The sequence below is a fragment of the Salminus brasiliensis genome, chromosome 20 (assembly GCF_030463535.1).
Source record: "Salminus brasiliensis chromosome 20, fSalBra1.hap2, whole genome shotgun sequence".
NCBI classification, from domain to species: domain Eukaryota; kingdom Metazoa; phylum Chordata; class Actinopteri; order Characiformes; family Bryconidae; genus Salminus; species Salminus brasiliensis.
Window position 1 is genome coordinate 12,012,131 of NC_132897.1, and position 27,738 is coordinate 12,039,868.

General features: G+C 39.7%; 2 protein-coding genes across 2 annotated transcripts; one reads left to right on the forward strand and one right to left on the reverse strand.

The window, feature by feature from the left end:
- Positions 1-618: 618 nt before the first annotated feature.
- On the reverse strand, positions 619-12,675 carry ttc16 (tetratricopeptide repeat domain 16). The gene is made up of 13 exons (XM_072664904.1): positions 12,477-12,675; positions 11,046-11,203; positions 10,861-10,951; positions 10,575-10,718; positions 10,230-10,330; positions 8,323-8,452; positions 8,008-8,222; positions 3,477-3,754; positions 3,158-3,299; positions 2,886-3,051; positions 1,810-1,946; positions 1,537-1,687; positions 619-1,035 (listed from the first exon to the last, which is right to left on the reverse strand). Exons 1-13 carry the CDS (start codon positions 12,498-12,500, stop codon positions 871-873), a joined length of 1,902 nt encoding a protein of 633 aa, XP_072521005.1. The 5' UTR covers positions 12,501-12,675; the 3' UTR covers positions 619-870.
- Positions 12,676-12,954: 279 nt separating this feature from the next.
- slc2a8 (solute carrier family 2 member 8) lies at positions 12,955-27,738 on the forward strand. Its single transcript, XM_072665081.1, has 10 exons — positions 12,955-13,253; positions 13,593-13,755; positions 13,966-14,172; positions 14,529-14,628; positions 17,367-17,578; positions 18,758-18,907; positions 19,148-19,256; positions 19,375-19,551; positions 26,469-26,614; positions 26,959-27,738. The coding sequence occupies exons 1-10, from the start codon at positions 13,162-13,164 to the stop codon at positions 27,103-27,105; spliced, it is 1,503 nt and encodes a 500-aa protein (XP_072521182.1). The 5' UTR covers positions 12,955-13,161; the 3' UTR covers positions 27,106-27,738.

The window sequence follows — 27,738 nt, forward strand, 5'->3', positions numbered from 1 at the left end:
TACCACCACGGTTTAACAGAGAAGCCTAATGCTGCAGAGTTCCACTGTGCCAGATATCATCACAATATCAGTACAACACAACAACAACTAGCAGTTTGCTGAACACACTTAAAAAATGTTCTTTAAGGCTTCTTCTTCTTATACAACCATGACAACTCAAAAAACCACTGTATGCTTAAACAGTTCTTTCCCTGCTTAAAGGGTTCTTCACATTGGTTCTTTGCATTCACATCAAGGGTCACATACTGTTTTCTAATGATGGGTAATTTTGCTAAAAAAAAAATGGACAACTATAATATTTGATTTGACTAATTGGGTTGTATTTGTCTAATTTTAGGACTGATGAAAATCTGATTACACTACATTAGGGTTGCACTACTACTGAGAGCATTTTCCAGGGTAGCCAGGTACTTTGGTCCCCATTAAAGATGGAACCCACATCAATTTTGCCAAAATACTCAATTAATGCATTTTTAGGGTCCCTGTCAGTCACGTCCTTAGAATCGTGCTAACTACCCCTAGACTTGTGTTTTCAGGACAAGTGTAAAAAAATGTCAACATCAAAGTCAAGAAAAACTCAAAGAACTATTTTTACTTAAAGTTTATGTCATATTTATAAAAGTGTCAATCAGTATTAGAGGTATACCAATACCAAAACCTGTGTAATTACAGCAATACTTCAATCAACGCCACAACAGAACCTGAAATTGAACAGAATACAGAAACTGTAGAATTACAGCATATTGTTTGTAAAATACCTCTAAAGGCTATATAAATGGCTATTTTTTAATATTGTTATATTTTGCAAAGATGTTAGCATCAAAGAGTAAGGTAATACACGACAAACTACAGATGCATTCTGACAGACCATTAGCAGTTGAGGCCGATGCGCTCAAAGGTCTTCCATGCGTATGAGCTTTTGGCTGCGCTGAGTGTAGGCTCTGAGGTGTTTGCAAGGTGGACAGAGGCAAGTCGAGGTCCAGTGTGATACAGAGACTGCCTCTCATGAAGGACCTTCCTCACTGCCTGGACCACCTGGTACATAAAACACAAGAGGGGAGATTATGTATGGATTGTGAAATTAGCAGTGTGGGAGAAAATGGATGAAAAATTGGATTTTAAAAAATCCACCGCATTTACACATACACTATATGGACAAAAGTATTAGGACATCTACAGGAGCTTTTATGGGTGGAATCGACACTGGGAAATGAAAGGTGAACAACTTAACAATAGGCCTCCAGATTCAGGGCCTAGTCAGAGGACTGAGGACTGGTTTATAAAAGATTATTATTAGCCAATCATGTGACCTAAAGGGTAGAGAAGCAGGCCTGATACCGGAAGGTCGTCGGTTCAATCCCCTGGATCAGCAGAAATTGGAGTCAGTCTAATCATATGGGAATCTTTTACTTCATAACTGGATTCTTGCTATGTCACCAGGTATATGCACAGTGAGTTTATTAAATTTCATTACTAATATGTCGCAGGGGAGTAAGTGTTTCTTTAAAGTAATAGCCGGCCATCCAGTCTGGGTACCTGTTCCTTGCTCTTGAGTGGGTCTTTCAGTGATACAGAGGGTTTTTGTCTGGTTTCCACATCGTCCACGCTGAATGAGCTTTGAAAGTCTGTTTCTGACTGGTTTTCCGTGTTGTGTCCGATGCCCATTTTGTTAAGCTTGTCGGAGAGCCTACAACAGAGTGTCACAAAACAGCAGATGCAGGTAACTAGTCTGAATAATGCCACCGCAGCATAAACTACAATGGCAATGCTATTATAGTTACTGGTGAGACCAAGGAAGTGTTTTTCCACCTTGACGCAGGAGAGCCTGTTAGTTTCCACGTCTGGGTCCGCTCCATCAACTGAGCTTCGACTGTTGCAGCTGTGGCACTGGACATGACATCTGACAAAGAGCAGCCTGGGAACAGCTTCAGCAGGAGAGCGACCAGCTGACCACAGACGTTCAGAATAACACATATGCAGGATACACATATGGCATGCATAAGGTAAACATTCGGTTTACAGTTTACAGTTTATTATGTACATTGATCTACTAGTGTGTTGAACCTCCTCTGTCCTTCAAACCTGCATGAATTTGCCAGGGCATCAATTCTACAAGATGCTGTATGTGTAGGAATGTTGTACCATGAAGAAATGCATTCACTGTGAGGATGCTGCAATTTGGCAGGCTGTGAACAGCTTCTTATGCCCTTGTGCCACACTCCTAAAATAAAGATGCTACAAAGGGTTCTCTGAGCGATGTCACACAATAATCATGTTCGGTTCCAGAAAGAGCAATTTAAGATCAATTATAAAATGTGTGGGAGTGAAGAACCTTTTAAAGGTTTAAAGAAGGTTTAAAGAAAGGTTCTTGTGTAAAGAGTGTAAAGATGCTGGATGACATTGAGAGCCAGGAAAATGGGAAGTTACTAGAGCAATGACCTATGCTCCTGAAACCATTCAACAACATGTGCCTAATAACATATAAGATTACATGATCATGCTTGAATTGTCCATCCACACAAGGCCTGATAACAGCAGCATCCAGTGATATGTGGAATGAGACTTTTTAAACTACAGTTCAGTTATATCCAGTATATGCTTTTTAAACAGCTATTCCAATTCACCAATTCAAGCTGATGTGATATAATAATGTACTAATATATTAAAGGCCATTTTAAAGGGACAAGCTGCAAATAGGCTATGTTCTTTCTATGTTATTTCTGCACTGAAATCTAATAAGTCATAGTTTCATTTGAAATCCAGAGTGATGTATAGAGCCACAACAATAAAACACGCGTCAGCATCCAACCACTTACAAACTGCACAGATCACACTTATTTATGAGGCTATCTCAGACAGTCATGAACAGAAGTATGCAAACTTGCCTCATCATTAGTGGGATCTAAGATGAGAGCACTGATGGCATCCTGCTTGGCTTCCTCCACACTGCCCATTCTGAAGCAAGCCTTAGCTCGATTTCCATAGTACTGAGCTACTCCAGGGTTGTACTTAATGGAGGTGGAAAACTTGTTTGCTGCCTCTTGGAACTTCCTTCAGAATGTGAATTAAGAGAGAACACACCTCCACGTAACTGAAAAACACTGAGGTAAAATTACGGTTATATGATTAAAAATGCTTTTTGATCAGCTAAACCTACAGGGTGCCCAAACTGTGCAGTCCCAGCGTGTTGTGAATGATGGCCAGACGAAGCCAAATGCTTGTGTTTTGGGGGTCTAGCTCCTCAGCCTGCTGGTAGTCAGCCAGGGCAAAAAGCCACTCCTTCTGCTTCAGAAAACAATCTGAAAATCAAGAAGCGAACATGTGGATCTACACTTTTACTTCTGTTCTTATTCAGCAATATTTGCAGGTAAACTACACTCAAAAAGTCACATTTTCAACAACACATTCACTTTAGCATCTCTGAAAAACTCAGTTCCCTTGTCATTAACGGACAGCCTTTCATTCTCGCCTCATACCTCCCCTGTTGATGAACAGTCCGCTTTCGTCTCTCTGCTCCTGGATGGCCTTAGTCAGTAGCTTGGTGGCCTCGCTGTAGAAGCCCTGAGAGAAGCAGTGGACGGCAAAATCATTGTAAGTGAGCACCAGTTGGGCTTGTGCATCATCTTCCAAAGCCTTGTAGTCCTCAGGCTTCTGTCCCTCAGGGCTTTTCGCTCCAGCATCTCTGGGTTCAACTGCAAGAGCCAAGTCCTCTATGGCAGCGATGAAGTCTTTCAGTCTGCGGTAGAGTATCCCTCTGTGGAGACACAGATTTGCAAGATTAATGTATGGTATTGAGAATACCGACAAAGATTATAGTTCTGTAATGCATAAAAAGCATGTCCATGGAAAACTACATTTACATACCCGTTTGTCTGCTTCTAGATCAGGCAAACCTATATAACCCCATTACCAGGGCAAGTACTGTCATCTTAGTGTAAGTTATGTTAGAGCAATAGTTTTAACCTTTCAACTGCAAGGACTTGGAAATAAGCCAACCATTTCAGCAATTACTTAAAAAGGACCATTTAAAAGCTGTTAAAAAAACAACAACAGCATTTTAGTTCTAGATTTACTGCAAGTCAGGTTGTATGTTTAAGGTGGTAGTAACTTAAAGGCTCCTGCAGGTGGCGTTGCATGTGGATGGCTATAAATACATGCTGGTGTGCGACAGGATTTCTAGATTGAGAAGAGGAGGTGCAGAGCAGTCGAGGTCTCGTTGGATGTGTGGAAAACGGGTGAGTGATTACATTTGGTCGTGCCAAAGACCATAGTGTGCAGGAAGTAGCTGAATTTGCAGGTGTATGGAAATATACGATCATACTGATCTAACAGCAGTGGCAGAAATCCCAGCCTACTCGTCATAACTGTGGCCGAATGACTACAAAAATGCAGTTCCCTGTGGAGTGTTCTTTCAGAATTTGGTCTTCTTCTGTGGCATTGCTTGGAGAACCTTTTGCAGGACCTTTAATTGTAGGACTGTAGGGGTTTTGCCATTAGCAACCTGAGTCTGAGAAACCGCAATTGGCTGTGCTCTCACCACTCATTACTCAAAAAAGCAATATTGGCTGGCACAGGCATCTATTAGCTGGTGTGGTGGAGCTGGAGACCAGGAGCTTTCCTCTGTGTGTGACGGCTGCCTGGAAAAGTGGCGGTGGCTGGTATTGCACGTATCGGAGAAGACTTTTCTAGTGTGAGGAGCTCTGCTATTGCTAGGGGGATCTACGAAGGTGTGGGTTCATTGACAGTCCCATTTTGGGAAAAAATTGAATAATTTGACAAATGTGTGTGTACATATATATAAATATATAAAACTGTAGGAGTCATAACGGACTGCAGATTTAATGACATCTGGCAATAATAACTGTGTCAATATCCAAAACAAAAATCTTATAAACCAAGTGTTATAATGGTCTGAGTTTGTGGGTTTTTGGTCTTGTTTTATTTATCTTCTGATTCCTTGAGAAGCCACACATTACCCTGGATTCCCCACAATACAAAGTGGGGTAAATCACTGGCAATCACTGCCCTCGAGTGGCTGCTTTTATATAACATCAACACTGGACGCATTACCACGGTCTGCTTGTTTTGTGTGCACCAGGACTTGATTAGCAGTGTCCTCACTTGTTTCACACTGTACTAACAGAGAAACCATTACAGGGGTTGTTTTAGCTGAACCTGCCAAGTGCAAACACAGCAACAGCCCTAAAGGGTACAATGTCAAAGCTAAATCTTACTTGCGTGCTAATTCCACATATGGGAGATAAGTTAAGTATTTTAGGTTGACTGTGCATGTTTTATTTTGTATAATAAAATGAGTAACCAATGGTTAGACAAAAAAATAGTCATTTTAATATTATATAATTACTGTTCAAAAACACAAAGTTTCTGACCTCTCATGCATACAAACACAATAAGCTGAATGAAATTTTATTACTGAAAATATCAAAGTTGTCAAAACACGCTGTTCTACAGATGCTCCAGATGTAGGAAACTACATCACATTACATTAAGTTATATGGCTTTCACTCCACGTTATGTCAGTGAAAGTATTACAGCTCTAAGATCATTACAATTTAGCAAACTGTTGGCCCAACTCTGGATTAGACATTCCATTTAGACCAACTTACAATTTCACACAAGATTCCCCAACTGAACCTAATTCTGTTTAGACCTTTATTTACTCATTAAAAAGAAAAACCTATACAACAGGAGACACACACAGCACTTATAAAAACAGTGTTTATTTCTTGCCTTCAATACAATTCAGAAGCACTTCCTGATTAGATCAAGACACTTTGAACACTTTTGTTTTACAATAAATAACATCAATATATAAAGTATTTTCTGCATACAGCTGCTCGCCTGTATCTGAATGATGTTCAGTGCAGCTGCCAATTAACTGGCTTCATACGGTAGCGCTGCAGGAGAGCAGCAGACTGGAACCTTTTGCCTGAAAAGTAAAAACACAAAATACTTTACATAGCAGAAAGTCAACATGATCAAAGAGTCAAAAAAAAAAAACAACATTCAATCTGCTTTTTGTCTGTTTATACTCACTGTATTCAAAACAGCTGCACACAGACAGACGACAGTGTTGATTTTAGATACTGCTGATCATTTTAGAAATATTACATAAAAACTACTTAAAATACTCCAAATATACTATTAAAGATGTAACTTATTCTGCCCCCAAAAGAACAGTTCATTGAAAGCCATTAATATTCATGTCCATGAAATAAGTATTATAATCTACAGACCACAACTGTTGGTGGCTTTTTAAAACAAATTAATAATCTAGATTTAAAGTCTAGATTAAAATTGAAACACTAAAACAAAATCAGTATATATCAATAAATAAAGAATAATTCAGAATAAAAAGACCGAATCAGACTATCGAGCTACGAATGATTCTGAGTTGCGCCTAAAACGAACCGATTCATGAACCGACTCCTCATTTTAACATTAGACCATTTCTATGAATCCCGTTGATTATCCGCTGAGTGACGTGTCAATCAAATATCGCTCTTAACTGACAACAGAGAACAACGTACAGTCGCTATTTTGTTGACAATATTCATATATATATATATATATATATATATATATATATATATATATATATATATATAAGTAAGTAGTTTTACAGAGTTTAGCTGAAGCGCTAAAATGAAGCGAGCTAGCGCTAGCTAAAGCTAATTATTTGCGATAGCTAGTGCTAATTGTAACGTCTCTGATTTCAGTTAGCTAATATTACCTTGTTAGTCGTGTGAATTGTCCGCACCGTAGTTTAACCATCTTTATAACCATGTATCTCATTTTTAGCACAGAACACTAGCAACATATGGGTCAAAAATCGACTCATGAAGCGTTAGCTAGCTACATCAGAAAGGTAGCTATAGCTAGCTAGCTAGTTAATTAGTTAACGACTGGCTGGGTAGTAATAGACAGCTGGTGCTAGTTAACTGACCATTACTAACTGGACAAACACTTACATTGATATTTTCAAAACAAATATCTAACAACACTTAAAGCCCATGTTTGTACCGAGTAGAATTAATTACTCACAGTGATTTAAAGAGATCCTCCTCACAGCTCCGGCCGTACTCCTGCCAGCGTCCTCGCTGCTTCGAGGATCGCTTAAGGGAGGTGTGTGTGTGATGCCCTGGTGAGTCTGCTTAATGACCAACACTGCTCATAGAAATGTCTGCCTCTACACTGAACCGCTCTGTATCCATAACTACAGAAAACGAGGCTCTGGATTGTCCTGATTACAGTAAAAAAATATAGAGATAATATATATATATATATATATATATATATATATATATATATATATGTGTGTGTGTGTGTATATATATATATATATATATATATATATATATATATATATATTCTTTTTTTTTTTTTTTTTTGTTTGTTTGTTTGTTTGTTTGTTTGTTTTGTTTTGTTGTTTTTTTAAATAAAGGAACTAGGAGCAAGACAACATGGGGGCAGTGGTGGCTCAGCGCCGGGCTATTGATAACAGGGTTGTGGGTTCGATTCCCGGGCTCGGCAAGCTGCAACTGTTGGGCCCTTGAGCAAGGCCCTTTACCCTCTCTGCTCCCCGGGCGCTGGAGTTGGCTGCCCACCACTCTGGGTGTGTGTGTGTACTCACTGCCCCTAACACATGTGTGTGTGTGTGAGTCCTGCTTCCTTTATATTTCACCATGATCTGTAGCAGCTCAACAAACTGGGAGTCGCTCATTACTTAACAGTAAGTTCAGCAACATGAGCAACGGACGGAAAACCTGACCCCAACTTCACATAACCAGTTCAGTCCACTTGTCTGCTAGAAAGACCATTAAGCAAATTGAGCAAATTGAGACTTGGATTTTTTTTTACAGTGTAAAAGTGTTTCTACCTCTGCAATAAAACAATGACTAGCCCCACTGTCAGGAATACAGGTGGACTAAAAAAAAAAAAAAAACAGTGACAGTCCCCAAAACCATGTTAGCATTATCGTCTCACCTAAATAGGTAATACTGAGCCTTTTCAGGGTTCTGCTCCAAAGCGGTGCTGATCTTGCCCACAGCGTCGGCCAGCTCCCCTTCCACAGCTTTAGTCACTGCCTGCTGATGGAAGCGCTCAGCTGCCTCCTCCAGCTCCTTAAGCAAGGACTGTGCTTGTCCACAGTTCGGGCTGAGCCTCAGAGCTGCCTTTAGGTCATAGTAGCACAGCACAGCCTGAGGAACAACACCAACCTTCAGTTACACTGAGACAAGAGAGCCTTTTCCTCCCAGACGTATATGGTAATATAGTCATATTTGGGATTTTAGAGTTAACCTGATTGAGTTGGTGGTGCAGTCGAGCTCTTAGAGTGAAGAGGTCAGCCGATGGGATGTCGGTCTCCAGCAAGTTAGTGACCAGTCGAACGCAATCAGTGTAGCGGCCTAGTGCAGTGAGACATGCCAAGCTATGGAGACAGAAAACAGTTTTGTAAATTAGGAAGCTGGATAACTAGGATTGAAATACACAAACTAGTGCATCTCAAAAATAGAATATTGTTAAAAATCATAGAAAAAGATGAACTTTCATATTTTATTGTATTTACATTTAAAGTGACATATTTCAAGCCTTTTTTGTTGATACTGTTTTGTTAGTAATCTATTCAAACTCGATTAAATATTAGAATAATTTAGATTTAAGTAAAACAAAAAAGATTTGAAATATCACTTACAAAATATGACAGTTAACTTATTATAATAAAAATGAACTTTTTCATGATATTCACATTTTTCTAGTAAAAAAATATGCCAAACATCAGTGATACCACCTGGACCTATTTGCCACGTTCTAATTCCCCAATCCCTGTTCATGTGAACCCCCCTATCACTAACATTTCCCCCTCTAAGAGAGTCAAGACACCTGTCTCCTCTGACACAAGTGAAGCCAAACCTAACCGCCTGTTCTTCTGCTGGGCAGCCGGAGTGCTTGGAGAAAAGCACGGCTCCCCAGCTCCGATACAACAGCTAACAGGCGCCTGTGCTGACCAACATCACACTAGAAGTGATGTGGGGAGGAAATGCCATCAACCCTACTTATATTTAGTTTGATATATAGTGGCATAATAGAGGCGTGATGTCATGGACATCTTTTTGGCGGGTTTATTTAGATAGAAGCTTTACTCTATTTGTTATCTCTACCTCCTGGTTTTATACTACTCCGCTCAGGATGGCTTCCAGGCCCTTGATGAACCTTTTTTTTTTTTTTTTTTTTTACTCATTTTTCCCCCAGTTTGGATAGCTTTAGATTAACAAATACAATTTTAGGTGTGCATTAAAATGTATCTTGATGATGAAGCAGGTTCCTGATTTTGTTGGTACTTCTTCCATGTCTTTGGTGTTTAAGGGGCCGTTAATTATGCAAGCCCCAGGCGTGTCCCCCTGAACACCTGAAGTGTTGAATATCATTTCTTATACAGGTTTTCAGAAGATTCTGACATTCCAGTGTGTTGTTATTGGTGATTTGTTCAGCTTATAAGGACAATGCTGTGAACAATTCTGCAGATTAAGAACACTTCATAAATCTTGCAGTGGTGGCTCAGCGGTTAGAGCGCCGGGTTATCGATAACAGGGTTGTGGGTTCGATTCCCGGGCTTGGCAAGCTGCCACTGTTGGGCCCTTGAGCAAGGCCCTTTACCCTCTCTGCTCCCCGGGCGCTGGAGTTGGCTGCCCACCGCTCTGGGTGTGTGTGTACTCACTGCCCCTAGCTCACTAGTGTGTGTGTGAGTGTGTGTTCACTACCACAGATGGGTTAAATGTGGAGGACCCATTTCGCTGTACAGTGCACACTGTACAGTGACAAATACGTGCACCTTTTTACCTTTGTGTTCGGACTTTTCTCAAGAACAAATGTAAGAAAGGCTTAGGGAGATACTGATGAATGAGGGGAACAAGGCCTGTTGTGTTTTTTTTTTTCTTCATTTGGTTTTGGTTTAAGTTGTTCAGTATTTCAGTGTTTCCTATTTAAGAATTTAGACAGGGGGCAAACACTATTCTGGTCCTTGAATATAAATGGATATACTGGAACTATACTGCTAAAGACACAGCACCCTCTGCTGGTCATTAGAATCTACATCATGACAAACAATAAGTTGGGAAGCTTATTATAATAATACGTTTGATAAGTGGCCATTACATTTAAATCAAATGAATAACTGTGCACCACCAAAACACCAGGCTTGTACAGACCTTCTTGTGTGATAAGGTTTATAGTTGGGCTTTAGTTCAGCTGCTTTGGCAAAAGACTCCAACGCCTCCAAGATCATCCCCTGGTCACACAGGCACTGCCCCTTGTTGGTGTAAACACACACAAACTGAGTCAGACACACGCACACACACATACATTATCATGAGCTGTGTTTTAGACTTAAAAGACCTACTGTTGGGGCATGTGTACAGTATCTCATCACAGCTGTACAGTCTCAGGCTCAGTTTTCTCTCAGTCTATACTGCCTATGACTGCATGTGCTAATAGGAGAACTGACTATGAACCTGTTGTTCACACTAAGCTGATGAGTAATCCATCATAGTCACCTGCATGTAGTAAACGAATGCAAGGCGGTGAAAATAAGCCTCTGTCTGTGGTTCCAGGTAGCAAGCATGCTTGTAGTCGAGGGATGCAGACTTGAAATCACACAGCTGAAGATACACCTCTGCCCTCTGGACATAGAGCTGAGTCTTTAGAGGTAAAGATGCATACAGTATATACATAGATAACATAGTAAAGATATTTACAGTTTTAAAGCATTCTGGGTATGCATTTTATTGTTATTACTTATAATGCCACAACAATGAACCATAGAAATACACTGTCTTCTACCTGCTCTGGTTGCAGTGTTATGGCTTTGGAGAAACAAGAGACAGCCCTTTCAAACCGTGACTGTAACATCGCCTCAGTGCCTCCTTGGCAACTACAAAACACACCATGAGCCAGATCAGTATATTTACATTTGGCTGAATTGTTAAGAATCATGTTTTTGTTTTGTTTTTTGAACTAAAACTTACTGATTGACTGCTTTATCCTTTATTATAAGGCTGCCTTGTAAATGTGGCCTGTCATGCTTTAACTCTGGGGTCAGGAAAATGGAGCTGCTGGAGCCGAATAATGCTTGGATTGCAGTCTTTCGAGATGTTGTTTCTTGGTCTGCGCCCATCTTGTCCGCCTTAAGAAGAATATAATAGACAAAGACAGAGCTATAAATATTGTGTTTTTTAATTGATACAGATCTTGTAGTGGAGAAATGTGAAAGCCTCACATTCAGTCAAAATGCAACTCATATACTGTATCTGTATTACAGGGCAGGCCAGTTAGGACTACAAACAGCTATACAAACTCTTAGATTGAAGATTCAGAAGTGCATTCTGCAAAAGCCTGTCTGTTTGACCATCCTGTTTTTGCTCTATGATTAAGAGGACCCTTAATTTGATTAAGTACCTACGGTGAATAAATGATGCATTAATAAACTAATAAAGTTGCATCAAACTCTCAAAACATCATGCGCAATTAGCCTCAGGGTCAGGGTTACAGGATTGCAATCTGTATTGGCAGATACTCACCTGTTAACACCTGGCATTAACATGGATTTTGTGTCCGGACAGTATCTGGATTTACTTTGACCGGATTCTCTTTACACTTCTCATTAAAATGCGCCCCAGTGTGATCCGATTTTACTTTTCTGTGTAAAAGGCTCACCAACATGTACATCATTTCCATTTTACTTCCTGTAAACAACAGTTTCTCATCAAAATTGTCCTGCTCCGAGAGTTTAGAGGTTTAGAGGAACAGTTTAGAGGAACTGTGGTGGTTCTACAACACAGTGGAACAAATAGATGGCTCTCACATTCCTGTAACGGCTCAATCAGAAAATGCACAAACACACGAGAGAGAGAAAGAGAGAGAGAGCTAGAGAAAGATGGAGAGAGAAGACAAGGTCCACAGTAATTACTTATCATATTAAAGTATTTTGATAGACATATTTCTGCTTGCCTGACAGATTCCGATCACTGAAAACTTTTTTTATTATTAAATGAGGGAGAGAGATCAATGACAAGATCCGCCCCTGTCCATCTCCAAATGTGGTTTGAGTGATTTGATCATATTCCGAAAACAGTGCATCTTTTCATGCGGACAAGGGAAATCTGAACAAGATCCGATCACCGAAAAAACACATGTTAATGCCAAGTGTAAACAGGCCTGTGGTTATCAGTACTGGTTTCAGACATGAAAAAGTGGTATCGTGACACCCCCACAGAAGACCTGCCCCCAGCATCCCCTCTTAAATGATGCTTAGATTTAGATATCATGTGGGCAGGGTGGGGCAAGAACCCACACTCTCCTACTTATTCATATTAAATTCATTTACAGCTATCTATATATACAGCCATATCTGAGGACAGTTAGACTGACAAACACCCAAACCTTTAGATTTTACAAACCTCGGGCAGGTTTCGTGCGCTCATGTTGATCACAGCGCTCGTCTCATAGGTTTCTGTGTCTTCTTCATGGAAAAAGTCTTAATAGGAAAAGGTGTAAACAATTGCCGTGTGAAATTAATTTTCTTTAAACACCAAAATCAAAAATCAGAGCTGCAGATTTTTGCCGAAATCAAATCCACCAACATCCAGTCGGACACACTACCCAGTAAAGCATTCACGGTAACTATGGAAACGCCCATCAGAAATGGACTGGAAAGGAAAGCGCGTTTCCACTCATTGAATTTCGACATTAAATATAGTAGCTAATGTCTTAAAACATTATTTTAATTTTACTTCAAATTACTTTGAAGTAAAATGAAAAAAAAAAATTTAAATATATATTTTTTAAGCTGTAGTTTAACAATGTGCACGGCGTTATGCTGTGCGCGCGGACTAGGTGACTTTTATTTTGAAAGCAATGGCGGCCGCGGCTTTATTGTTAGCAGCATGTACATCAGCTGACAACAATACGAGCTGTTCTGAGTGCAGAGAGTTTCTGAGGGTGGCTGTTGCACACGGGATGCTCGGGGAAAGGGGCTTGGACGGTGTGGCTAAATGTTATGCGATAGACTCTAGTCGTTTCGGAAAATAGGAGGGTTTGGGATTGTCCACGCTGTTTGGACAGTCGCTTTGAAAGAAGCTGGCAATGAATCATGATGAAGAGACGAGGCCACTGCTGGCAGACAGTTCTGGGCAAAGATCAGAGGAGGACAGGTCAGAGCAGGACGCCTATCTGGAGTAAGTGATGAAGCTTTGAGGTGTTTTAAAACAGTCTTTACATTTTTCAGAACCAAGTCCCTTACCTGATCGTTCATTGACTGAATCAGAAACCTCAGAACCGTGAGATTTCTCCCAGTAACTTTGTTTTGGTGTTTTCATCCGTGGATGACTGATGAAAGCCACACTGCACTGATAACTGCGTTACTAATGGTGGTGTACTATTTTGACATGCTATTATGTTTAATAGTAGGTAGTTTTGGCCACAGCCCTTATCTCAGAGTGTCTAGCATTATGTACCATTATGCAGGCCTACAAGTCATGACAGGCTGAACCTTACCAAGTCTTTTCGCTCCGCAGCAAAGTAAAGAATGGGAAGTTGTACCTGGCCACCTTTGCGGCTGTTCTGGGCCCTCTCAGTTTTGGTTTCGTACTGGGCTATAGCTCCCCTGCCATACCAGACCTACAGAGAATCACTGATCAGAGACTGAAGCTCAACATTGAAGAGGCCTCCTGGTTTGGGGTATGAACGTCTCACCAATTCTGTGAAGCAATTCACACGCTAGAAGTTAAGCTTCAATAAGACGTTAATCTACAAAACTTTGTAAGCTTTTTTTTCTTTGTGTTTCTGAGGTTGTGGTTTAAAATGGGATCTGGAAAATCGTGGCGCTTCTTTGTCACCTCAAAACAACAGATAACACTTTACATAGCTAACGCAGTGTTTCTTTTGCAGTCTGTGGTGACGATTGGAGCTGGTCTTGGAGGTCTGCTGGGAGGATGGATTGTGGAAAAGATTGGACGGAAGCTGAGCCTAATGTTCTGTGCTCTGCCCTTCATCTTTGGGTTCACCATCATCATCGCTGCTCAGAACCACTGGATGCTGTATGTGGGAAGGGTGCTGACTGGTCTGGCCAGTGGAGTGACGTCTCTTGTTGTACCTGTAAGTTGTTCACTCAGACCAATGTAGGGATTAATGTTAAAGGTTAAAAGGCATGACGTGGTATTATCTCACTGCTCTTCCTGGTACAAAGCTGGGATTCTGTCAATCTACCCAAAGGATACAGTGGCCCATTCCTTTAAGATGGCTACATTGTGGGCTGTTTGCTTACATTTCTACAAAATCTCTATAAATCAAAATGCTGTACTTGTGACCCTGCATTCATGTTGTTAATACTGAATGGCAGCTGGTGGTGTTGTGCAACAGACCATAGCCACTAATCCTGAAAATTAGCTACATTTTTGTGTGAGGTATGCCTCCTAATGTTCTCAACGTTTTGCTTCTTTTTGTTACTTTAGCTCTACATCTCCGAAATGGCTCACGAGCGAGTAAGAGGAACAATGGGGTCCTGTGTGCAGCTCATGGTAGTGACAGGAATCATGGGAGCCTACATAGCTGGTAGCTGATTTTTCCTTTATTCAGTAATTTATTTTTTATACACTGTCTCTTTCTTTTATTGACATTTGTGGAATGATCTGAATTGACGTGACGTCTGAGTTTCTGGTCTCTTAATGACCTTAGTGCATAAAAAGCCAGTCACATGCAATTAAATCACAAAACATTAGTTCACTTCTGGGTTGAAGTAATAGAATCTGCCTTCATCAACAAATGCAATGAGAGTGTTCATCATGAAATCTGCCCTAGATGGTCAATGTCCTGCATGCTGTAGAGTTTTTCCTGCTATTGCACACCCAGGTCATCCCAGAAAGGGATTAGGGTTCCTATGTGTCCTCGAAAATCTGGAAATGAGGATATTGCTAAAATGTCCTGGAAATAGGAGTGACGTCCTGGAGAAGTCGATACTGGCATCATGTGTTGCAGCGTTTAATGTTCTATAGACGTCACTACTCATACAAATACTCTACATGGACAAAAGTATTGGGAAACCTGCTCATTCATTGTGTCAAAGAAAAAATGAATTTAACCTACTTTTGTTGAAGCAACAGTCCAGTTTCTATTATTTCTATTACTATTTTGGATTTCTGGGAGATTAGTAAGCTGAGGATTTTGGATGATCACCTTCCTACCTCATCCCCAACTCTACAATTCATTCCAGAAGTACTGGATGGAGCACCATCCATCATTCCAGATAACACGGCTCCACTGCTCCACAGTTCAGTGCTGGGGAACTTTAAACCCCTCTAGCCCATGTGTGGCATAAGGCATGGTGCCATTGGGTTCATCTGCGCCAGAGAGTCCTAATCTATTGGCAGTAGATCTCAACAAGGACTAGACAAGCTGAGTGTGTCTGTGATCTGTGCCAGCAATAGGTGCAACTTGAAAAGCTGAAAGCTTTCCCTAGAATGGGTGTCCAAAAACATTTGGACATATAGTGTATCTGTCAATATGTGCCTCTCGCAAATGAACAAGATTTCTTTGTTAATTGAAAAAGTTTAAACTTTTCTCAGCAGCATCAGTCTGCTGTATTGAGTTTAGCTGCATAGCAGTCATTTGCTCCCCATTTGGTGACCCCACATAAACACATTTTAAAATGAGGATGTAAGGCACTCATGTTTATCAGTAATGGGGAAAAAACACGCGTAAGCTTTTGCTGTGTTATTGCCTTTCTAGCTAACTTCCTTTCTGTACAGCAATTATTTAACTCTACTAAAAAAAAACACTAGTCTGTAAATCTCCAGCGCGGGTTTTAGGTGTTTTAGGAGGAGGTAAAGCCTAATGTCTAATGCTAACATACTAAATTATCTAATGGGTGAATGTGTCTAAAATTCAACCTTCATTTGTTCAACGTAATGGAGCTAAAGTCTGCCACCACTGTTCTCTCCAAAGCTGATGCCATTTTGGTATGGAGGAACCCGTTTAAAAGGCCTGTCTGTATGTCACTAATGAAATAGACTGTCCTAGCTCTGGAATGCAGTTGCTCTTGTTAGATACGCTCTACAAGACGTCACATCTGTGTTTAGCCACGTGCTTCAGGAAGCTGTTGTACAAGCCACGGTGTGTTACAGTGCCTCTTCCTGATTTTCTCTATTATGGCGTATTTGTCACAGTGAAAGATGTAGACCGTACATGTTCTAAGGTAATGTTAATGTAAATACTTATGGAGTTTGTTTATTTACTTCTGACATTGTTCAGCAAGCAACAAGCAGTAAATCACCCATGTGAACAAGTGACTGTTTCCTTTTGGTTACGCAAACAACAAATGAAGCAAATTTAATCAATGATGAGATTCTGATGATTGAAAACAACTAGGCTTGAGTGCAGCCAAACCTGCTGACTAATGATCACTCATACTGAAGTTTATCATTAAAGTTAGGCAGTCAATAAAGTGATGTTTTCAAGTACACTAGACCGTGATCATTAGATCTCCTCCAGATAGTCCTCTCCTATGGGCAGTACTCTACAGGGACTAGACCAGCTTTGTGTGTATTGTGTGCATTTGCACATCTGTTTCAACAAAAAAAACCTAAAGTACTTAAAGTAGCTAAATGTGCTTATTAGGGGGTGGATTTTGGACATATAGTGTATCTGCTATAGATCGATATTGGCAAGATTTCTTTGGTTTGCTTTGGTGCCCTACTTGAACACACCTACTTTGTCTGGTATTTAACTGCTAAGTAGAATCAGGTGTGTTTGAGTAGGGCAGCGAATTGGTGAGATATCCTCAAGGGTGCAGTTGCAAAGCATCTATGAGGTCATCAGCAGTTCCAGGAGAACGTCCAAGGAACTGCAGACCGCCTGTTGATCTGTTTATGAACGGAAGCAGAAAGATAATCTGTTTAGGCAAGTCTACATTTGATTCGCTGAAAAGAAAAATTAACGGTTGACTGGCACAGTCAAAGTCTCAACTTGAACCCAGTAGAAATCCTGCAGTAGGGCCACAAGCAAACAGTTAATGCCTGCACGCCTACCAGTATATCTGAGTATAAAGAGATTCTGCAAAGAGCAGTGGGCTCAAAGTCCTCTTCCACAATGTGAGCGACATTCATTTGAAGGGGGCTATGACCTGTTCACATTAATGATTCACATTTGGGGGGGATTTTGCTCATTCAATAAATGCAACAATAATTTCAGACGTGGATTGTGTTCTGTCTTAGTCTAAATGACATTTTAATAAAAGATCAGTGGAAGAGTGCCTTCTGAATAGGCTCTGACCAGTGGATGTGTTGCTCTCGTAGGTCTGTTCCTGGACTGGCGCTGGCTGGCCATCACCTGCTCCATCCCCCCAACCATGATGCTGGTGTTCATGTGCTTTATGCCGGAGACCCCCCGCTACCTCATCTCTCAGGGGAAGAGGAGGGAGGCAGAGGAGGCGCTGCGCTTCCTCAGAGGGCCCAACGCTCCGGCAGAGTGGGAGTGTGCCAAGATAGAGGAGGCATCCCGAGATGAGGTAAGGCTTTGAGGAGGAGGAGGAGGAGGAGGAGGAGAAGGAGAATGCAGAAAAAGCCACGCAGAACTAACCAAAGCTACCCCTGGGTGCAATGCCAATCCCCACACATTTTATTCCCTTATTGTAAATTGACATTCAGACATTGTAGGTGTTTAAAACACATTTTTGAGGAAAAAGATTTCAGCCTGTGCTTTTAACAATAGTTTGAAAAGATGAGTGGTCAGTAGATTATTAAGACCTGCTCTTCATAGTAGGGAAACCCTTAAATCTGAGTGCTGTTAAGTACATCCAAATTATTAGCAAATTCCTTTTTATGTAGGTATTTCTTTTATTTTTTTAATTGGACCTAAGTGGTTGTTAGTTTTTTTACTTTGGTATCTCCAGCTTTGTACAGAGGTTTTAGGTACCTAAGCACATCATTTAAAGCCATCTATATCAGCAGAAAAAGTATTATTTGCTTGTAAAACACCATGTCGCAATCGAACAGATGCACATAACATGAATACAGTGAAAAGTAACAAGAACTTAACATTGAAGAAAGTAGTTGAGATCTTGTGATCAAGTTTGAAGAACAAAGCTTGGTTCCAGGTTCCTCCTGGCATGTGGATGTGTTCAATTTCATTACCAGCTCCCCTGATTTAACATCATTAAGCACTGATTTACCAAACCAGGTGTTGGATGAGAACTATAAATAACACTAGACTCCCACGAGGAGAGTTTCGGAGGTGTTTTAATGAACACAGTGATGGAAATTATTTGTATTTATTCTAATATCAGAGTTTTACTGTTTACTTTAGTAAACATTGGGCAGGAAGTGTTTATTTACACTTCCTGCCCAATGTTTACTAAAGTTAAACTTTTTGCTAGGTACTGTAAACATGCCTACATAAACAAGTTTGGAAAACAAACAAAGTTTGGAAACAAATAAGTTCAGTAAAGGTCAATTTTTTTACTTTTTACTTTGTAAAAAATAGCAAAATAAAATTTGCAGTCACAGTCAAGACAGTGAATGAGGGCAATGTAGCTTAACAAAAACTAGGAATGAAGTACAGTTATGTTCCTTAACTACTGAAAATGTACTGGGTACCACCACAGTGACCGCTCTGAAAGTGTGTGTTGCTGCTCTGGATATGCGTTTAGTATGATGGTGATATTTAATTGTAGTTTATTTAATTACAGGAATTAAACTTCTGTTTGGCCGATCTAAAAGACCCTGGAGTCTATAAGCCCTTGGGAGTGGGCATCATGATGATGATGTTACAGCAGTTAACTGGCATCAATGCCATCATGTTCTATGCAGAGACTATATTTGAACAAGCACACTTCCAGGTAAGCTCTTTTCCTTTTCGTAGAGTTTTAAGACTTTGTATCTTAAATTTGACTTTGTCAAATTTTCAGACAAAGCCATTAGAGACCAGCATGGTTACGATGAGTTAAAACGTACATGTTCCATAGGTACCTACACAAGTATATGTGTCAAACTATGCTGCTCTATGAACAGGGATGTTGATTGGTAATGCTTGATTGGTAAAAATTCTTTTTTTGCTGTTGGTAATTTTTGTCCCTCAGAATGGTAATGTTGCCACAGTTGTTGTGGCTGCCATTCAGGTGGTCTTCACAGCAATTGCAGCTGTTATCATGGATCGAGCTGGAAGGAAGGTCCTCCTCATGTTATCAGGTTGGGAATTACCTTGTGTACCTCCTTTAATACCTTCACGGTCCCAAACAAAAGTCAGAATTTACCGGTTGTACGGCTCTTCAGTAATTGCAGTATCTCTGTTTGGTTTGTTTTTCAGGTGTTGCCATGTGCCTGAGTGAAGCAGCTTTTGGCATTTACTTCAAGCTGTCCGTGAAGAACCAAGCTAACTCCTCACTGGTGAGCGCACTCATGGGAGCCCAGGACACCTTCGCTGAAGCATCGCAACCTGACTTGTCTTGGCTTGCACTTGCCAGCATGGCCATTTTCATAGCAGGTATGTAGAATTCTGCTAGTAACGCAAACCTTCTCTCTTAATATTTCCTTAATCTAGCCTCATGACTACTTTTTTTTTCCAGTATCTTTCATTTTATACAAATGTTTCACTTTTCGTATGTAGGTTTTGGCGTAGTTACTATTTATGCATGGATTGATTTTGAGTCATTTCATAGAATGAAAAATTGTTTGTTTCTATATACAGTAAGTTTTCATTGGCAAGTTTATAGTTTTGTACCATCTTCAGACTTTTATTCAATATAAAACTGCAGACTGGATGCCTCCTTTTTGGTTGGGGTTTTGATCCCCTTCCATTATTAGAATATATATTATAAGTAAAGTTATCTGTGAAGTACCTATGACTGTACAAAATAGAGAAAATGTACTTTATCGGAAGGAAAAGTGTTTAATTTTCAAGTTAAAAAAAAAGAGATAATTAAGTAAATGTGTACTTAATTATTTAATAGAACACATTTAATTAAATAAAAAATATTGAATTAAGTACAAATTAATTAATTAAGTAAAAACAGCGTGCTCTTAGTCTATAGGAAAAGCTTTCTTGGACTCCACCTTAACCAGAATTTCGAGGGTTTAAAGCTTTATATCTCCGCTGTCCAATCACTGATTGTAAATCTGAAAACTGCCCCAGGCAGCTGGCAACCCAGACTAAAATGGTCTTATTGGTCAAGTGGTTTGTTTCGAGGCTGTTTTGCATAATTAATGAGAAGTTGGAGGAAAAAGTTTTTCATTCGCCCTGCCTGCGCACGGAGAGCACCGGAGCGAGTGGACCACCGTAACAACACACAGAGAGAAATCCTGTCCCTCAGATGAGGTAAGATTGGTTTATAACTGTTCATTAGTCTTATTACTTCTTATTTTTACTCAGGAACTTGGCTTTATTTGTGATATCAGTGCTGACTCTGTCAAAGCTGAGGTGATTTTGAGAGGCGTGTTCTGAGTTTAGTCCGTCAGGTGCACAGCTCTCCTCTCTGAATCCTTTAGCTATAATGTTTTTATGTTCATTTAGTGCTAGATGGAAGTAAGCATGTGTAAATAGTTTATCAGATACCTTTTTAATCTTGTTTAGTAGTTTGTAAAGTTTGCAGCAGTTTTATACAAATAAGTGAATAGTAGTGAACGCTGCGTCTCTCCAAAGTAAGATTATCTGCATGTAAGTAATATTATATGTATCTAGTCTTGAAATCAGTTAAAGCTACCTCAATACTGTCTAAAGTCTGCTTAGATCACCCTAGCTTTGTTCATAAAAGCATTGTTTCTAGCTTAAGGATGACGTGACTGGCTGAAGTAAGTTAGCTGAGGCAGAAAGCATAAAGGTGGATAACATGTTAGTCTGGGCAATTATAACTTACTATAACTATGTTTCCATAATATATTTAATCAGTGGTAATTTGTACTTATAATGGAGAAACGAATTAAAAAATATGTCATTTGCATCATTTTCTGAAATATTGCTAGCTAGCTACATTTATTTGAAAAAGACTAAAGTACCATACCATATATGTGGACATGCCAGCCTGGCCAATTTATAATGATTCACATTATAATATAATGGCCAATTCATTCCGTAGTATATTTTTACTGTGGTAATTCTTACTTGTATCAGTGAAATATTGTTTTATCTATAAAATATTTGTCAGATTTGCATGATTTTCTAATTTATTGCAAAAGATATTTAAAAGGGACTAAAATATGGTATCAAACTCTTACTATTTAAAAATATGACCATCGCATCAAGGCTCCTTTTAGATAATTATTTTTTTTATGTGGAAAGCATCTGTCAGATTTGAGAAACTATTGGCAGAAGTATTTGTTCAGTGTCCTTGAGTTTACTTTAAAACATGAGCCTGTGGACATTAACTTCTCTGACAAAAACATATAGAGTATTTGTGATTGAATTCTGCATATATGTAAATATTTTTTAAATAAAATCACTGTCACCACCTTTATTTAATGTAATCTCTTTTTTTTTATTTTTATAATTATTCTGAGATGGATGGAGACAAGGCTGAATGTACACACCTTATAAAATCTCTGAAGAGGAGACGGCGACTAGGCCCTGATGAGCTTAGGCTTATAGCTGAACATGACAGTGAGGAAGATCATGAAGGCATGACCGTTAAAGAAGAGCACTTCATGGACATGGAGCTCCTGGACGAAGAGGAAGAAGAAAATGATGAAGAGCAAGATGAGCAGAGGGATCAATCAACAACCTCCTATCGGTAAATACATGTATTCCAAGTGTTTGTATTTGTAAATGTGCGTGTGTGTGTGTACATACAGTGGGGGGAAAAAAGTATTTAGTCAGTCACCAATTGTGCAAGTTCTCCCCCTTAAAAAGATGAGAGGCCTGTAATTGACATCATAGGTAGACCTCAACTATGAGAGACAAAATGAGAAAAAAAAAATCTGAAAATCACACTGTCTGATTTTTAAAGAATTTATTTGCAAATAATGGTGGAAAATAAGTATTTGGTCAGTAACAAAAGTTCATCTCAATACTTTGTTATATATCCTTTGTTGGCAATGACAGAGGTCAAACGTTTTCTGTAAGTCTTCACAAGGTTGGCACACAGTTGCTGGTATGTTGGCCCATTTCTCCATGCAGATCTCCTCTAGAGCAGTGATGTTTTGGGGCTGTCAGCGGGCAACACGGACTTTCAACTCCCTCCAAAGGTTTTCTATGGGGTGGAGATCTGGAGACTGGCTAGGCCACTCCAGGACCTTGAAATGCTTCTTATGAAGCCACTCCTTTGTTGCCCTGGCAGTGTGCTTGGGATTATTGTCATGCTGAAAGACCCAGCCATGTTTCATCTTCAATGCTCTTGCTGATGGAAGGAGGTTTGCACTCAAAATCTCACAATACATGGCCCCATTCATTCTTTTATGTACACAGACCAGTCGTCCTAGTCCCTTTGCAGAGAAACAGCCCCAAAGCATGATGTTGCCACCCCCATGCTTCACAGTTGGTATGGTGTTCTTTGGATGCAACTCAGCATTCACTCTCCTCCAAACACAACGAGTTGTGTTTGTACCAAACAGTTCTACTTTGGTTTCATCTGACCATGAGACATTCTCCCAATACTCTTCCGGAACATCCAAATGCTCTCTAGCAAACCTCAGACGCGCCCGGATATGTACTGGCTTAAGCAGGGGAACACGTCTGGCACTGCAAGATCGGAGTCCCTGGCGGCGTAGTGTGTTACTGACGGTAGCCTTTGTAGCGTTGGTCCCAGTTTTCTGCAGGTCATTCGCTAGGTCCCCCCATGTGGTTCTGGGATTTTTGCTCACTGTTCTTGTGATCATTTTGACCCCATGGGCTGAGATCTTGCATGGAGCCCCTGATCGAGGGAGATTAGCAGTGGTCTTGTTGCTCTCCCATTTTCTGATTATTGCTCCCACAGTAGATTTCTTCACACCAATCTGCTTGCCTGTTGCAGATTCTTCCCAGCCTGGTGCAGGTCTACAATTTTGTTTCTGGTGTCCTTCGACAGCTTTTTGGTCTTCACCATAGTGGAGTTTGGAGTGTGACTGTTTGAGGCTGTGGGCAGGTGTCTTTTATACTGTTAACGAGTTCAAACAGGTGCCATTAATACAGGTAATGAGTGGAGGACAGACAAGCTAAAGAAGATGTTACAGGTCTGTGACAGCCAGAAATCTTGCTTGTTTGTAGGTGACTAAATACTTATTTTCCACCATTATTTGCAAATAAATCCTTTAAAAAAATTTTTCTCATTTTGTCTCTCATAGTTGAGGTCTACCTATGATGTCAATTACAGGCCTCTCTCATTTTTTTTTAAGTGGGAGAACTTGCACAATTGGTGACTGACTAAATACTTTTTTTTACCCCACTGTATATCCTGACAATAAAAGCCCACATTTGCACCAACGCACACAAACAGGGATGCCAACAAAAGTTAAAATCAACAAAAGAGTACAATCTCTGATAAAGAAATATTCAGTGTACCTCTGCAGGAATATCTAGCATGATTCAAGCCAATGCAATGGATTCCAAACACGTCATTAGGAGCATGTCATTAATGGCCGTAAATAAAAGCAAATGGCTTTTAAAGTCTGTTTAGCTGATAATTTGTATTTATGCTGTTTTAATACAAATGAATATATAGAAATGTTATCAAACTTGCAAAACTAACAGTTTAATTTCAAATAAGTTGACAGCCTTGTGCACCAATGCACTATTTATTTATAATAATTGTATTTATTTATTTATTTATTTATTGCATCTGTACCATTTGAAAACAGATTGCATTTTTACTAATGTTTGTTTTATTTCATGGGTTTGGTTAGTCTTTCTTTTCCAATGTCAGGTAGGAAGCGGAAACACTTCCCTGACTCTGTATCCTTTCCTTCCTATGCTGATGTAGACACAGAAGCACCAGAGCTCATGCCATTTAATCTGTGGGAAGTGTGCATAGAGCTGTACGGTCAGCCAAGAGTACCTTGCCTGAAATGGACTTCAAGTTTTTCACATGCACCATTGTTTCAGAGATTTGCCAGTTTACAAGCAAAAGGTAGGAGCTTGTACTGAATAGGCCACCTTGCGAACATTCATGGTGCATGGAAAGAAGTGACCGGTTTCTTTGGCTCGTCATTTACATGGGTTTTACATCCCTCCCAGCATTCACAGGTATTGGGAAACCAGATCTCTTCAGGGTTCATGGGCCAAGTACTTCATGTCCTGTGATTGTTTCAAGGAATTGATGGCAGCCCTCCATGTTGTGGACCTTAGTTGTTCAGTGGAAGGACACGCAAGCAGTTACATGTTTCTTTAATTTACACAACACAAAGATTTATCAGAGGTTTCTAGGATAAAGAATAAAAGAATGGAAGAAGAGCAGGCTACAGCCAGATAAACTTTAGGGAAAATCTGTCGCGCCAGCTTGCAGACATTGTTGTCAATGCAATTTTGCCATCTCAGCCTTCAGTAGCTCCAACCACATCCTCGTTTTACATCACCCACATTTCTTTGAAGGAGCAGTTATCAAGAAATTTCTGGCTTTGCTGCATTGTTCATTGGAAGGAGGTAAATTGAGGTAATTATCCATTGTCAACAAATAATTGCTTTTTTCTTGTATTGTTGAGTTGGATTATTTGAGAGTTTGTTTTATGAAATGAGAAGTGTAAATAATTCTAATAAAATCTTTAATGTTTTTGAACTGTTAAGTGTTGAGTGCTTATTTTGTCAAATACATTTTATCTGATGTCTTATTTAAAAAATATGGATGTTGACAATTTAGTAATAATTAAAAAAAAGTACATTTTCATTGGTTTATAGTGTGTGCTGACCTTGGTAAAAAAGTGATGTAAAAAAAGGAGCTACACTCAGGCATTCTAAATTGCTAAATGATACCTTCTGCTAAATTGACTTTTGAATAAAAGGTGATGGATTAAAAATTATTTTCTTGACAGATGGCTCACAAATTTGCAAATATTTCCTATACTCTATACTCTTCCTATACTCGTTTTCTATGTAGTGTGTGTGTGTGTGTGTGTGTGTGTGTGTGTAACCCACTACCAGATGGGTTAAATGCGGAGGACACATTTCGCTGTACACTGTACAGTGACAAATACGTGCACCTTTACCTTTACCTTTTGCTGCGATAACAGCTGCAAGTCACTTGGGGTATGTCTCTATCAGTTTTGCACATCGAGAGACTGAAATTTTTGCCCATTCTTCCTTGCAAAACAGCTCAAGCTCAGTGTGGGTTGGATGGAGAGCGTTTGTGAACAGCAGTTTTCAGCTCTTTCCACAGATTCTCGATTGGATTCAGGTCTGGACTTTGACTTGGCCATTCTAACACCTGGATACGTTTATTTGTGAACCATTCCATTGTAGATTTTGCTTTATGTTTTGGATCAATGTCTTGTTGGAAGATAAATTTCCATCCCAGTCTCAGGTCTTTTGCAGACTCCAACAGGTTTTCTACCAGAATGGTCCTGTATTTGGCTCCATCCATCTTCCCATCAATTTTAACCATCTTCCCTGTCCCTGCTGAAGAAAAGCAGGCCCAAACCATGATGCTGCCACCACCATGTTTGACAGTGAGGATGGTGTGTTCAGGGTGATGAGCTGTGTTGCTTTTACGCCAAACATAACGTTTTGCATTGTGACCAAAAAGTTTGATTTTGGTTTCATCTGACCAGAGCACCTTCTTCCCCATGTTTGGTCTGTCTCCCAGGTGACTTGTGGCAAACTTTAAAACAAGACATTTTATGGATATCTTTGAGAAATGGCTTTCTTCTTGCCACTCTTCCATACAGGCCAGATTTGTGCAGTGTACGACTGATTGTTGTCCTATGGACAGAGTCTCCCACCTCAGCTGTAGATCTCTGCAGTTCATCCAGAGTGACCATGTGCCTTTTGGCTGAATCTCTGATCAGTCTTCTCCTTGTTTGAGCTGAAAGTTTAGAGGGACGGCCGGGTCTTGGTAGATTTGCAGTGGTCTGATACTCCTTCCATTTCAATATGAATTTACGAATGAATACGAATACTTTTGCAAGGCACTGTTTGTGCCTTTATTTATATATATATATATATATATATAACACACACACACACACCGTATTTACCCAATAAGGTTTTTTCTATAACTGTTACATGTGTCTGAAAAAGGAATGTTCCACTCAGGCAGGTTTTATTTAGGTCTGCAGAGGAACCTTTGACTATAAGAATATGTCTGAAGAATAAGGTTGCAGTGGATACGATGAATTATAATAAAACCCTGCAGCAAACATTTATAATAGTTAGTTGTACACTTTTGCCGCTTACATTTAGTCAGACAGATATTAATAAACATATTTCTGTGCATGATCTCCTTCCAGATGTTTGATCTGCAATATATCTATGAGACTATCTATGAGACTATTTGTGTTCCTCAGGTTTTGCACTGGGTTGGGGCCCCACACCATGGCTGGTGATGTCTGAGATCTTTCCCACCAGGGTGCGGGGGCTAGGCAGTGCTGCTTGTGTCCTCACCAACTGGACCTGGGCCTTCATCGTCACCAAAACCTTCCAGAACCTCATGGTGAGACAAACTTCACCTGCTGCTTTTACAAAGCATAATAAATCATTTATTTTACTATCGCTATACCAACAATTCTCATGGTTTTTAGCTGTTTTCATTAATATGTGCAAGAGCATTATTAGAACTGTGGGGCAACAAGGAGCAGATGTTAGATCAGAGCTTAACAAGCTATGAGACATTACCAAGCCAAATATCAGCTTTACATGGCTTACATGTCCAGGCTTAGTTCATATCATTCTACATTTGGGTAAAACAATGTTTTGAAGTAAATGTGTGGGTTTATACATATATATATGACCGAAGGATCTTTTGAGGTGGTAATTAATTCACTGTAATCCTTGCAGGATCTCATAACCAGTGCAGGAACGTTCTGGATGTTCTCCATCCTTTGTGCCCTCAATGTCATCTTTACCATCTTCTTTGTCCCGGAGACTAAAGGCAAAACATTGGAGGAGATTCAGGCCCATTTTAAAGGAAGACACTCTCGCTAAGCTAGAGCTAAGGTGATCATCTCACAACCAGTGCCAAAAACCAGAAGTGAATGGAAGTTATTTCACAGAGGTCTCAAGTTTTCTCAGAAGAACTATTTACAAAGAAGTCATCTAAAGTCATTTTTAGATATTCATGTAATATTAAGAAAGTGCATTGAGTTGAATGCCATTTCACTCTGCTTTTTATTATAAAGACTGTTTTTAGACATGTTCACTTAAGTTTAATATCAGACTTTTATGGTGTCATTTGAGTCCTTTAGGCTTTTTAGCAAGTGATATACTGTTAGGTTCTTAGTATGTTACACTGCCACGAAGGTTCTGTGCCAAAAGAGACTGACTGTGCTTCTCTCTCTTAAGATTTAAATGAAGGTACTGATTAAATGGCTTTGGCTAAGACACTTTTACATACTGGATAACATTGATAACATACAGATTCAATAAGCTAAACCTGCAAAGTGCACTCAACCAAATACCAATGAAGAGCTTAATGCACATTGAAGGAGATTTAACAAACCATTGTCTGTAACGTTTTTGGCTATAAATTTATTGACCCTGTCATGTTTTGTCCTTGTTTTTGTAATTTATCTTTGCACTACATTTGTCCTGACTCTTGAATAAACTGTAAATACGCTG